Source organism: Cervus elaphus, chromosome 3, assembly GCF_910594005.1.
Source record: "Cervus elaphus chromosome 3, mCerEla1.1, whole genome shotgun sequence".
In the NCBI taxonomy this organism is placed as follows: domain Eukaryota; kingdom Metazoa; phylum Chordata; class Mammalia; order Artiodactyla; family Cervidae; genus Cervus; species Cervus elaphus.
The window spans coordinates 6,155,354-6,167,311 of record NC_057817.1 but is presented as its reverse complement, the minus strand read 5'-3'; the positions used below and the strand labels follow the sequence as shown (position 1 = coordinate 6,167,311).

Here is an 11,958-nt window from a genome sequence, read left to right as displayed (position 1 = left end):
GGAGGGGCGGCTCCGGCCGTGGCCGCCTGGGGGGCGGAAGGAGACCTGCGGTCCGCGTCGGCGGGAGGGCGGGCTCGCCTGCGGGCGGATGAGCCCCCCGGCCTCGGGTGGGCGGCGCGGCAGCCGCTGCCGGCGGGGTGGCGGCGCACCGGCGGGGCCCGCCCCGCGCTCCACGGTCCGCCCAGCCCCGCGCGATGCTGCCTCTGGGCGCCGAGGTCGTCGCGGGGCGCGCCCGCCGCTCGCGGAATGAGGGCGGGCGGCGCGGCGCGCGGCCGGCGGGCGCTGTCTCCGCGAGCCCGGCCCCCGGGGCAGCGGCCCAACCACCTGCACCCGGAAGACGCCAACAAGTAGTTTCTCGCTGGCGCGGGGCGGCTGGGCTGGGCGTCGGGACTCAGTCGGGCTGCCCCGAGCCCCTCGTCCGCTCGGACGCCGGAGCAGCAGCACTTTCCTCTCGGTCTCCTTAAGGTAACTAGGGGCGGGAGGGCGAGGGGCGGGTTTGCAGGGAAGGACTGGCAGAGCCCGCGAGGCAGGCATCCCCGCTCCGTTCCGCTCCAGGACTGGAGAGCCGAAGCCCCGGGGAGAGGTGGCTGGGAGGTCGGAAACGGGGACACCGTCACCAGGACTGCCAACTCGGTGGTGCAGGGGGCGTGCCTCCAGCGGCTTTCCCTCGGGGAGCCGCCCCACTCGCCCCTCCTGGGAAGCAGCCCCCGACTCTCCTCCCGAGAGGCGTTTGTTTCTCTTGCGAAGGGGGGATGGGGTGGGATGCATGGATCACTTCAACTCTCCAAAATGGATTCTAGTGAGTCGTTTCCTCTCCCAAGTAATAATAATTTGCACAGCAATCATGTGAAAAGAAAACTGGATCAGGAAATTAGGCAGAGGTCTCCTGGTGAAAGGCACTAGCAGGGACGTTTGTTTTTGCTCCGACTTCTGCGTTCGGTCTGTTTGCCTGGCCCGGGAGGCAGAGGAGAGGTGAACCGAGAACAGGTCGTGCGGAGGGCAGTCCCCGGGAGCCTGGGAGCGGCGGGCCGCCCAGAGTTCACCGAGGGTAGGCGTTTGAGGGGGGCTCGCCGCCCAGTCCGGGGGTTTCTCGCCCAGCACTGTCAAGTTGCCTGGGCACAGAGAACTCCTTGCCTGAGGGAACTGCCTCCCGGAGAGGGTAGGGGGAAGCGGGTCTCCATGTGAGCGAGGAAAGGGAGCGGGCTGGGGAGAGGATGGGGCGGGAGAGGAAGACGCGGGAGGATCTCGGAGGGGAAAATGAGGGGTTTGGGGAGAGAGCCGGGGAGATGTAGGGACTGCAAACGGGTTCAACTTGAGAGAAGGTGAGGGGTGAGAAGATGCAGGAGACAGAGCTGAGGGAGAAAGGTGTGAGGCTGGGGGAGAGGGGTCGTGAAAGGTCAAGGAAGATGGGGACTGCTGTCTCAGTTCTCTAGAAACCCGGGGGAGGCTCAGTGCTGCTTGAGGCGGGGACGGGGCTGGGCGGCGTACCTCTCCAGGGAGGCCCCGTGGCCCCTCGCCTCCCCGTCCACGCTGCATCTTGGGGTGCTGGGGCTGGGAGTGGGGGCGGGGGACACAGCGCGCCTCCGCCAGCCGCGCTCTTTAACTTGGCGCTGTGTTCGCCTCCCCCCAGTCATGTCTGAGGCAGAGAGATGGGCAAGATCGAGAGCAACGAGAGGGTGATCCTCAATGTCGGGGGCACCCGGCACGAAACCTACCGCAGCACCCTCAAGACCCTGCCCGGGACGCGCCTGGCCCTGCTCGCCGCCTCCGAGCCCCAGGGCGACCCGCTGCAGCCGCCGCCCCCTGCGCGCTCGCCGCCGCCGCGGCCGCCCCCGCGGTCCCCCGGGCCGGGCGGCTGCCTGGAGGGCGGCGCGCGCAACTGCAGCGCCCGCGGCGGCGACCACCCCGCCGGGGGCGGCCGCGAGTTTTTCTTCGACCGGCACCCGGGCGTCTTCGCTTACGTGCTCAACTACTACCGCACCGGCAAGCTGCACTGCCCGGCCGACGTGTGCGGGCCGCTCTTCGAGGAGGAGCTGGCCTTCTGGGGCATCGACGAGACCGACGTGGAGCCCTGCTGCTGGATGACCTACCGGCAGCACCGAGACGCCGAGGAGGCGCTCGACATCTTCGAGGCCCCCGACCTCCTCGGCGGCGACCCCGGCGACGACGAGGACCTGGCGGCCAAGAGGCTGGGCATCGAGGACGCCGCGGGCCTGGGGGGCCCCGACGGCAAGTCTGGCCGCTGGAGGAGGCTGCAGCCCCGCATGTGGGCTCTCTTCGAAGACCCCTACTCGTCCAGAGCCGCCAGGGTAAGGCCAGCGGCGCCCCCTTCCCTGCTGCTCCAGCTTCTCCTAACCCCTCTGCTCTCTCTGCAGAGGGCCTTGGGGAGCAGCCGGGGTGTCCCTAATCGGGAGGTGGGGGGCCCGTCGCTCAGGGCAAACTCAGGGCCCCCCTCCCTCGTTCCCTTTCTACCCGCCCCGATCCCCTCAGCCTCCCCCTCCTCTCCTCCTCAACTCAAAACGAGATTTACTTCCCCAGGTGGGACCAGCAGGGCAAATGTCCACTACTCTGGGCAAGTCTGTTGGAACCTCGTTCTGAAATCGCTACCACGCTTCCTGTGGAATTTCTTTTTCTCTTTTATTCCAACCTTTTCTTGAGTTCCGAGGGTCCTCCAGGCCTTCCGATCATCAGGGTTTGGTTTTTCCAGTGAGGTCTGGCACTCCTGACTCACCCAGAGCAGTGGCCCCACTTAGGAATCTAATCTGAGGACAATAGAGAGGGAAACGGAATATATGTCTGTGGCTGGGCCGGGAGATGAACAGGTTCATCTTGGAAAGAGACCTCCTGAATATCGTTTGGTCCTGCCTCCATCCAAGGGAGAGCAGTGCTGAGTCCTCTTGCCCCAGTGAGCTGACGGGATAGCCCACCTGCGCAGTGAATTTTGGAGTCTCTTGTCTTTCCCCTTGCGCTCTGTGTCTTTTACAGGTTCAATGCTGATTGGACACTTCTGTGACCCTGGTTCAGTGGGAGTCTCTTAATTTAGATTGTAGGCAACTTTATTTTATTCTATAGATTTTGATCCCATACTCAATATTGCTTTTCAGTTTCTAGTTTGAGTGACAGTTTAAATTTAGTCTTTAACACACTGGATTGATTCTTCAAAATCCCAGTGAAGAGATGATAAAAGTAACTAATAATGGTTACTCTAATTCTAAAGGAAATAAAGGAAATATAAATAACCCCAAATTATGCAGCATGTGGATGGTTTTTGATTATATGTGAGAATGGAGTACTGTATTTAGTTAAATCTTTGCAACTGCATGTGTCTAGTTTGCTTCTGACACCCAGAAAAGATCCTCCTTGTGCAAAATGGGAATTCTCCCAGCTTGAGTTTGGCTCCATCCTCATCATTGTGTTCCTCTGCGTGTCAGAAGTCTCTGCAGCTGAGACATTGTGCAGCTGTCTGGTAACATGTCAGAAGATGTGCTTCTGATACCACTTTAGAAGTCCGAGCTTGTATTTTGTTTGCAAGTTGATATAGACTATCAAAGAGACAATTTAAAGCATTTCTACTTTATGGGATCTGGTATTTAAGTGCACACATAAATTCTATTATGTCCATATTCTCATATTTGAATATAGAATTAATAACTTCAACTCTGAGATCTTCCTTTTAAGACCATTCTATGAATTCAGCAAGAGTTGGCATTCAGGGAAAAAAAAGTGCACTTATTTATTTATTTAAATTAAATCACAGACTCATGACCATTATCTCTGTTGTTTTGGATTCCAGCTGTGTGCCATAGTCCAATTGGCGACTAAAAAGATAATCTGCATTTGTTTTCAGACTCATCATATAATTTTGTTATTTTATGTGGTATAAAAAACCAGGGTGTTTTATTATTTTTATTCATGATAATAAAATGCACTTTTTGTAGTCTAGGTTGCACAGGAACAGCTTCAAGGTTATTACTGCTATGGAATTTGGTTCTATGAATTAATGGTCCAAGGGTAGCACATTAACTTGAAAACAGTTTTTTAAAAATCTTACTAAGATTTTATTGTAATAATATTAAGAATTTGACCTGCATCCATTTTAGGTGAGGAAAAGAACACAGATAGATTAGAGATTAATTTAAGGTCAAAGAGCCATTAGAAACAGAATCAGCTGAGAATGAGAGACCTGGAAAATTTCGTTGAGGTCACCTCATGAGGAACCTGTAGTTTGCAGATGAGGAAAATGAAGACTGCAGATGCTAAGTGATGGCCAAGGTCGTAGAGCAAGTTATTAGCAAAGCCAAAATGATGCTGAAGGCCTCATGACACCCTCCCCACGCCCTTTCCACTGCAACCACTGATTATAACTGACTATCTGGCTTGTGAAATCTCTGCAGGTAGTGTTGCTCTTGAGATTTAATGCAGCATAGGACAGTCCTTAGTCTTCTAACTTTGAAAGGTCATCTATGACATGTCTCTGTGTGTGTGTGTGTATATATGTGTGTGTGTATATATATATGTGTGTGTGTGTATGCATACATATACATTTTTTCCCCGGTCTTTGGTTGCACTACCCAACATTAGAGTGCAAATATGGGATTCCAGTTTTCTTAAAATGAACCCTGTTCTAACTTTTGATTTTTATTGACCAGTTTATATGTAATGTTTTTCCTTTTTCCCCCCCAGATTGACTGACATTTGTGGGACTTGTCTTCAGAAAAATTCCTTTTCAAATTATTAGAGGTCGCTTAAAAAAGAGTACTCAGAAGTCACCATTCTATTTACATGTGATTTAATATTTTTTATGGACACTTATAGTTCAGATGATTGACTGACAATATTATCTGACTACTTTGGTAAATAGAATTACATTGGGAGGTCACTGGATGAAATTATATTTTTCATGGACATGATTTGAGGAGACATAAAATCAATTATCAAGTGGTTTGTTTCAGCTGTGGTCTTACTGATGTCATTCTTAATAGAAGTATTTAACTTTTATAAACCCTTTTTCATTTTACATTAGTTCATCTTTTATTGATGTACTTGAGATGAACAATTTTAACTGTGCAAATTCTGTTTTCAATTTGTTATACTTGTTTCATCATTGTCCTTATCCTTTCCCAGTATTGAGGAGTGTGACTTGATTATATAGTAGATTTGTTTTACTTCTAACTTGTGTAGTCTAAAGTGGCCCACTGAAACAACAGTGATAGGAACTAGGTAATTGAATTTTACAACATTGTATTTTTGCCTTTCGTTTTGGTTGGCATTTCCCTTCCTCTGTTGCTTTTAATTTATGATGTAAATACATATTTGAGCAGTCTAAATTGTTCAGGTTAACTTGGTAAATAAGTTTATATTTTTTATTTATGAATTGCATCCTTAAAAATATATTAGAAATTTATAAAAATTTAAATATAAGTTGTCATGGAAACCTGTTGTGGAGAAAATGAGATCTGGATAGAAGAGAGATTATCCTGTTGATGGCATTGAATGATATTTACAAACAGTAAAAAGCATTTAAATGGTTTTATTTCCACAGAATTACGAAAGTATACTCCTTAAAACTATTAAAATTAAAAAAGGACTATCTAGAATTGGATTCAGAATTGCATATATGTAATTTACTTTTTATGGGACATTTTTTCCTCTACCTCAAAGCATAAAACAGGAAAGGAATGATCTTCTAAATAACTATTTTCTAGGTTTAGACATAGCATTTAATTTTTACAAATTATAATATGGTAAGGACAATTTGAGTTATACAATAAGGTTAAAGAAAGAAAATATATTAATTCTTGTTTTGTGAGCCTTGCTCCAGTTAAAAGAAATAATGGCCAAATAAAGCTTGTTTGTAAAATATTGTTAATTATTAAAATTTTAGAATTTTCTTTAGTCAATTAATATTGTTTCTGCAGTCATTGTAGACCAGAAACTATATAAGATACTAGGAGTGTGTGAGCAGATATGGTACTTTGCCCTCAGTAAGCTCACCACTCTATTTATAATACAGTATTTCCTAAAACATTATCTATTCAATTAAAAGTGCAACAAAATAACAACAAGCAAAATTCCAGAGATACTAAAGATGTTTCCCTTAAAAAAAAAACCAAAACTCATGTGGAAATGTTGCTTGAGATGTGCAAGAAACTACTGCATTTAGAAATGATGATCTTGGTAATTCTCTGGTGGTCCACTGGTTAGGAGAAGCTGGGGCTCAATCCCTGATAGGGGAACTAAGATCCTGGAAGCTGTGGGGTGTGGCCAAAAAAAAAAAAAGAAAAAGAAACAACGGTTTTATGCTTTTGTTAGTCTTTATTGTATTATGAAAGTGTTAGGCTTTTTCAGCCTTGATTTTTCTGTTTTCAGAATGATTTATAGGCTCTCTCTTTGCAATATTATTGAAGAGTATGAGACAAGCTGTACTTATATCAAACAACTGAATTATTTGCAGAGCAAACAACTAAATTATTTACAGTGTGTTCGAGTGTCTTCATCCCTTCTATTTTAATTAAAAGTTTGTTGTTGTTTGTTCAGTCACTTAAGTTATGTCTGACTCTTTGTGACCCCATGGACTGCAACTCTCCAGGCTTCTCTGTCCTTCACTATCTTCCAGAGTTTGCTCAGTTTCATTTCCTTTGATTCGGTGATGCTATCTGACCATCTTTTTAATCTCACAATTAAAAGTTATGGCCAATCACATGACAATGCAAATCCAAACTTCAGACCCCTGAAAAGAGTCTGCTGTTAAGAGTCTGATGTTTTGCATTTGCTATATAAGCATCTAAGTCTCCCTTGACTTTTTCTGGGCCACTAATTATACAGTTCACAAATATATTTAATTTTATTCATATGTTCTGAGCATTGGATAAGATTAGAGAGTGCCTCATTCAACACATAATTTAAAAAACCAAGTAACTTTACTAGAACTGTATTTTGGGTAGTGTATTTGACCCCAAACTAGGTGACCTAATCTGTTGCTGGGGCATTATCATGCCAAAGGTGAATAGTTGGACAGTTTATGTATGGGTTTTTTTTTTTTTTTTCCTGTTCTGTTTTCCCAAGAGCTAATTTGTAGACCCGAATTGACAAAACTAAATGAGAGCCAGAGAAATGTTTCTTCTCTGTCAAGAAGCTTATTTTCAAAGCAACTGAAAACGAGGAAATGTGTAGTTTTATAAAAAATGCAGGTCAACCTTTCCCATTTAGAAATATGTATATTACTATTTATTTTAACTACTGCAAATAAAGTGAATGGAGTTTTCAGATCTCATTTTTATTTTCAAATTCTGAATCATTTACCCTTTTTTTATTATGGCGACCTTTAAAAATATATCTGAATGAAATAGTAAAGAGGGCTAAAGGACTGATATAGTATAAACACAGATCGCTGTAAGGAAATATATAATGGCAAGATAATCTAAACTATAACCATCAGTAGATTATATAAACTTGCTCCAGTTCTTTTTGAAGTATGAAGGGCTTTTCTTTTGGAAAAGCAGTCAAGATTTTTTTATGACAGGATAGCACTGCCTTTTGCTTTTCTTAGAGTTTGAAGGGTGGTGATTAATTTTAATACTGTGTAGTCAATATTTTCACAGAAGGTGACTAAAGTGTGGGTGTTGGGAGGAGAAGGGAGTGGAAGTAGAGAATATATGGAAAGAGCACTGGAAAAATGCCTGAGTTGGAACCCATGAGTCCTAGGCACTAATTCTGACTTCACAGCTAGCTGTGTGACCTTTGAGAATTTACTTTGTCTTTCTAATTCTTGATTTCCTTTGGCTTTATTTTGAAAGAAAAAAATGGGGATGACACATTGGTCTAGATAAGTATTCAAACTTCTTTCCAGCTCCAAGATTTTGAAGTTTAGAGGAAAAAATAAGCATAGTGACTGCTAAAAATCCCTGGGTAGGGGAAAGAGCATGTCTGCACTCATTTTGATTGTCCTCTAGGGACCATCACACTAATAAGGTCATCTAGTATGGATTTCTTTAGTTGTTTGTTTTTTTTGGGTTTTAACTTTCTGCCCTTTTCTTTTCCTACAGCTGTTGGGTAGCTGCTGCTCTGGTTACCATAGAAACAGGTTGGCTCCTAGCTTCCTGTTTCCATTGAAAACAGCTTTCTTTCAACCACATATTGATCTCAGGAAATCATTTTGCTGTGGCTCTGTCATGAAACCCATAAAGATGATCAGCTCTGTCATTTTCTAAGTCTAAGATTCAGTGCAGGTGTATACCCATCCACCCACAAGGGTAACTGATTAGGTAATCTCAGTTTTATTTCCATTTGAAAAGTGCCTTGTCAAAGACACCAGCCTTTTCCCCTTCCCATATCTCATAGAGAAGGGAAAGCCTTATTCACTTGAGGATTTACAGATATGCCTAACACATTTAAGTGTTTACCAAATAGTGTCAAATTATTCAGTTCTAATCTTTTACATAACTCATTCAATCAGGATAAGCATAAGTATGCTGTCTAGCACACTTTGTAAGTTTCTGTTTTAATGTACTCACTAATGAAGAATATTTCAAGGGAAAAATATATATGTATTATATAGTGTACCCTATTTCTCTTTTGAGAAAAAATAGTTTTTCTATTTCAGCCTATACATATTTGCATAAAAAAGATATATTCACTATCATAATGTAGATACACACTCTGTGTTTGTATATATTTATAAAATGTTTATATGGATAGTGAAGGAAGAGACTCATGGGAATATGGCTTAAAGTTTTGATTGAGAATATTTGTGTGTGAGCATATGTGTATTGTATATTATGTGGTATATAATCTTTGAATGCGGCCTCCCTAGTGGCTCAGTGGTAAAGAATCCACCTGTCAATGCAGATGCAGGTTCCGTCCCTGGGTCAGGAAGATCCCCTGGAGGAGCAAATAGCAGCCCACTCCAGTACTCTTGCCTGGGAAATCCCTTGGACAGAGGAGCCTGGCGGGCTGTAGTCCATGGTGTCATAAAGAGTCGGACACAACTGAGCATGCACACCACCACACCACACCATCTTTCAATGACATTGGTATGTGTAACAGACTTCTGTTGTTCATGAGACTTAGAATTGGAAGGAAACTGGTGATGGAAGGAAACCGGTCATTGTGTCAGGAAACCTGGAACAGTGACCTTAAATCACAAAAAAGGCAACTGACTTGTTCATAGCCATGGCTAGTCAGTCATAGTAGCAGGGTTAGAACTTAGACCTTCTGACTCCCGGCACTCTTCCCATCCCATCTCGATTACTTAGTCTTAATTGGATTTAATATCCCAGAAAGTACACAGAAAGTGCACAGAAAGTAACAAGTACTTTAGCTTTCAGAAAGTAACAAGCCTGTTAGAAATAGTTGGGGTAGGGTTTGTCCTCTTCAATGTCCTATTGTTCAACAATAGCAGGGAAATTGTCACTATCAATTCTATTGTCACTATTAATTCTAATTCATGTTATTCTATTTCCAGATACCCTCCAGATGCATCCTTCCATTGCTGCCTTCTCTATGAGTTCTACATCTTAATGTTCTACTGCCTTTAAAACATCAAAACTAATCTGCCTGTTTTTTCACTTACCTCCTATTTTATCCCTTTATCCTTGTGTGTGTGTCTTTTGATATGTTTTTTTGGCTTTATTGCCTTTGGAATTTTTAAATGCAACACTTGTTCAACCTATTGGTGACGGTTAATGTTTTATAGAACATTCTCTTCTCACATGTAACTAACCAGATCATGGTTGGGTTTTAGTTCAGTTCAGTTCAGTCGCTCAGTTGTGTCGGACTCTTTGAGATCCCATGGACTGCAGCACGCCAGGCCTCCCTGTCCATCACCAACACCCGGAGCTTACTCAAACTCATGTCCATTGAGTCGGTGATGCCAATCCAGCCATCTCATCCTCTGTTGTCCCCTTCTCCTCCTGCTTTCAATCTTTCCCAGAATCAGGGTCTTTTCTAGTGAGTCAGTTCTTTGCATTAAGTGGCCAAAGTATTGGAGTTTCCTTCCAATGAATATTCAGGACTGATTTCCTTTAGGATGGACTGGTTGGATCTCCTTGCAGTCCAAGGGACTCTCGAGTCTTCTCCAACACCACAGTTCAAAAGCATCAATTCTTCAGCGCTCGGCTTTCTTTGAGGTCCAACTCTCACATCCATACATGACCACTGGAAAAACCATAGCCTTGACTAGACGGACCTTTGTAGGTAAAGTAATGTCTCTGCTTTTTAATATGCTGTCTAGATTGGTCATAACTTTCCTTCCAAGGAGCAAGTGTCTTAATTTTGTGGCTGCAGTCACCATCTGCAGTGATTTTGGAGCTCCAAATTTTGGTTGGGTTCACACAGGGATAGCTGGTAAATTAGAGTGAAGATGGTCGGAGCTGTTTTTAAGATCTAAAATGAGATTTATGTTTTTGTGAATCAATAAATACAAGACTGAAAAAGTTTTCCTTCAACCTTCTTTAATAGATAGTTAGCCAAAGGTGGTGCTTCCTTCCCTATTGGTGGAATGTAAAGCAGCCCTATAATTTTGTGTGTGTTTGAGAGAAGGCATTTGATAGGAGTCAAACAGAAGAAGTTGCTGGTAGTATTGGGGGAAAAAGTACTCCATAATTGCTATGGTTACTTGACTGACCTTTTCTTCTGAAAGCTCATAATGATAGAGACATCTGTGTAACCTGATTATTTCCTCAGTGTTCGTGTATTAAGAAAACCCTATGCAGACACCTCAGTGTCTTAATTTTCTTTTTGAAGACACTGGTGGGTTTTCTATCAGAACTTAGAGCTTTGCCATTCTTTCTGCATCTGACAACACTGTTGATGTCTTTAAAAACTGGAGCAAAAGTCAAGACAGCTCTCTTGGAAAATGTTCTGTGATTTAGTCTCAGCAGTGGAAGATGTTCTACTTTGAGTTGTCTTCATGGAGAAAGTCTCAGTGATGAAAATATGCTACCTTTTGGCCACAGATATTCTCTTCCTTTACGCCAAAACTGTCCAGAATTTTAAAGTCATTCATTAAATGATAAAATGCAAAAACTTTTTTATATAAAATGATCTTAAATAATATTGTCAAGATATCCAAATGACACTATTAATTCTAAACTTAAGACAGCATGTTTATGTAAACTCTATTTGGATGAATATAAGGAGCCTGGCGGGCTATAATCCATGTGATTGCAAAGAGTCAGACACGATTGAGCAACTGTCACTTTCACTTTTCAGTTTTTCCTAGAGCAGTTTGTCTGATTGGGTTCAGTGAAAGGGCCAAGGATTATTCACAATTTCTGTAAATTTTGTGTCTTGTTTGTAAATTTTACTATATAAATTCAGATATGGGGTTGCTTATTTTTATATTTATTGATTGAGGATAAAATGCCATTTGCTTGAAGTGAATATTATATAATAACTGAATATTATATGATAACTGACAAAGTAATGGCATTGAAAACAATGGCAAAAGGAAGCTTCCTTACTGTATTAATTTGGATAAAATTGATATTTAGGAAAGCAGAACAGTACATCATTACAGTTTGATTTATTGTTTCAATTGTCCTGCTTCCCTCTTGAGGTGAACAGTGAGAGGGCAATTATGAAAATTATCATAATATTCTTAGTGAGACCCATCTTTCATATATAAATTGAGTAGGAAATGGACAGAACAAAGGTTTAGCTAGCCCTTTTTTGTGCCAAGAGATTCTAAAGTACCAAGTAGGCTTTTTTTTTTTTAAAGCTACAACTTTACCATCAGGCCTGAGTGAGCTATCAAGTTTACATAAAATGATTAGTGGGTGCATCAAAGTTGAACAACCATCATATTTGTATCATGATGGAGAAGCATTTGTGAACTTATACTTAATTCCCAGGTTCAAAATGGTGTTCACTGTGCTTTGATATTTAGAGTACCATGTTAGAGATAAAATTCATGCCAAGCAATGAAATCAAATGTATTTTAATGCACTAATAGGCTTC

General features: G+C 43.1%; 1 protein-coding gene across 5 annotated transcripts in view; it reads left to right on the top strand.

Annotated features, from left to right (window-relative positions):
- The first annotated feature begins 292 nt into the window (after positions 1-292).
- Positions 293-11,958, top strand: part of KCNC2 (potassium voltage-gated channel subfamily C member 2) — a 225,505-nt gene continuing 213,839 nt past the window's right edge. The window contains exons 1-2 of one of the 5 annotated variants that reach the window (XM_043879728.1): positions 293-465; positions 1,631-2,309. In XM_043879728.1, coding sequence (XP_043735663.1) covers positions 1,650-2,309 — 660 coding nt within the window. In that variant the 5' untranslated portion in view covers positions 293-465; positions 1,631-1,649. The remainder of the gene's footprint in view (positions 466-1,630; positions 2,310-11,958) is intronic. The other 4 variants (XM_043879687.1, XM_043879707.1, XM_043879717.1 and 1 more) reach the window with 4 other exon arrangements.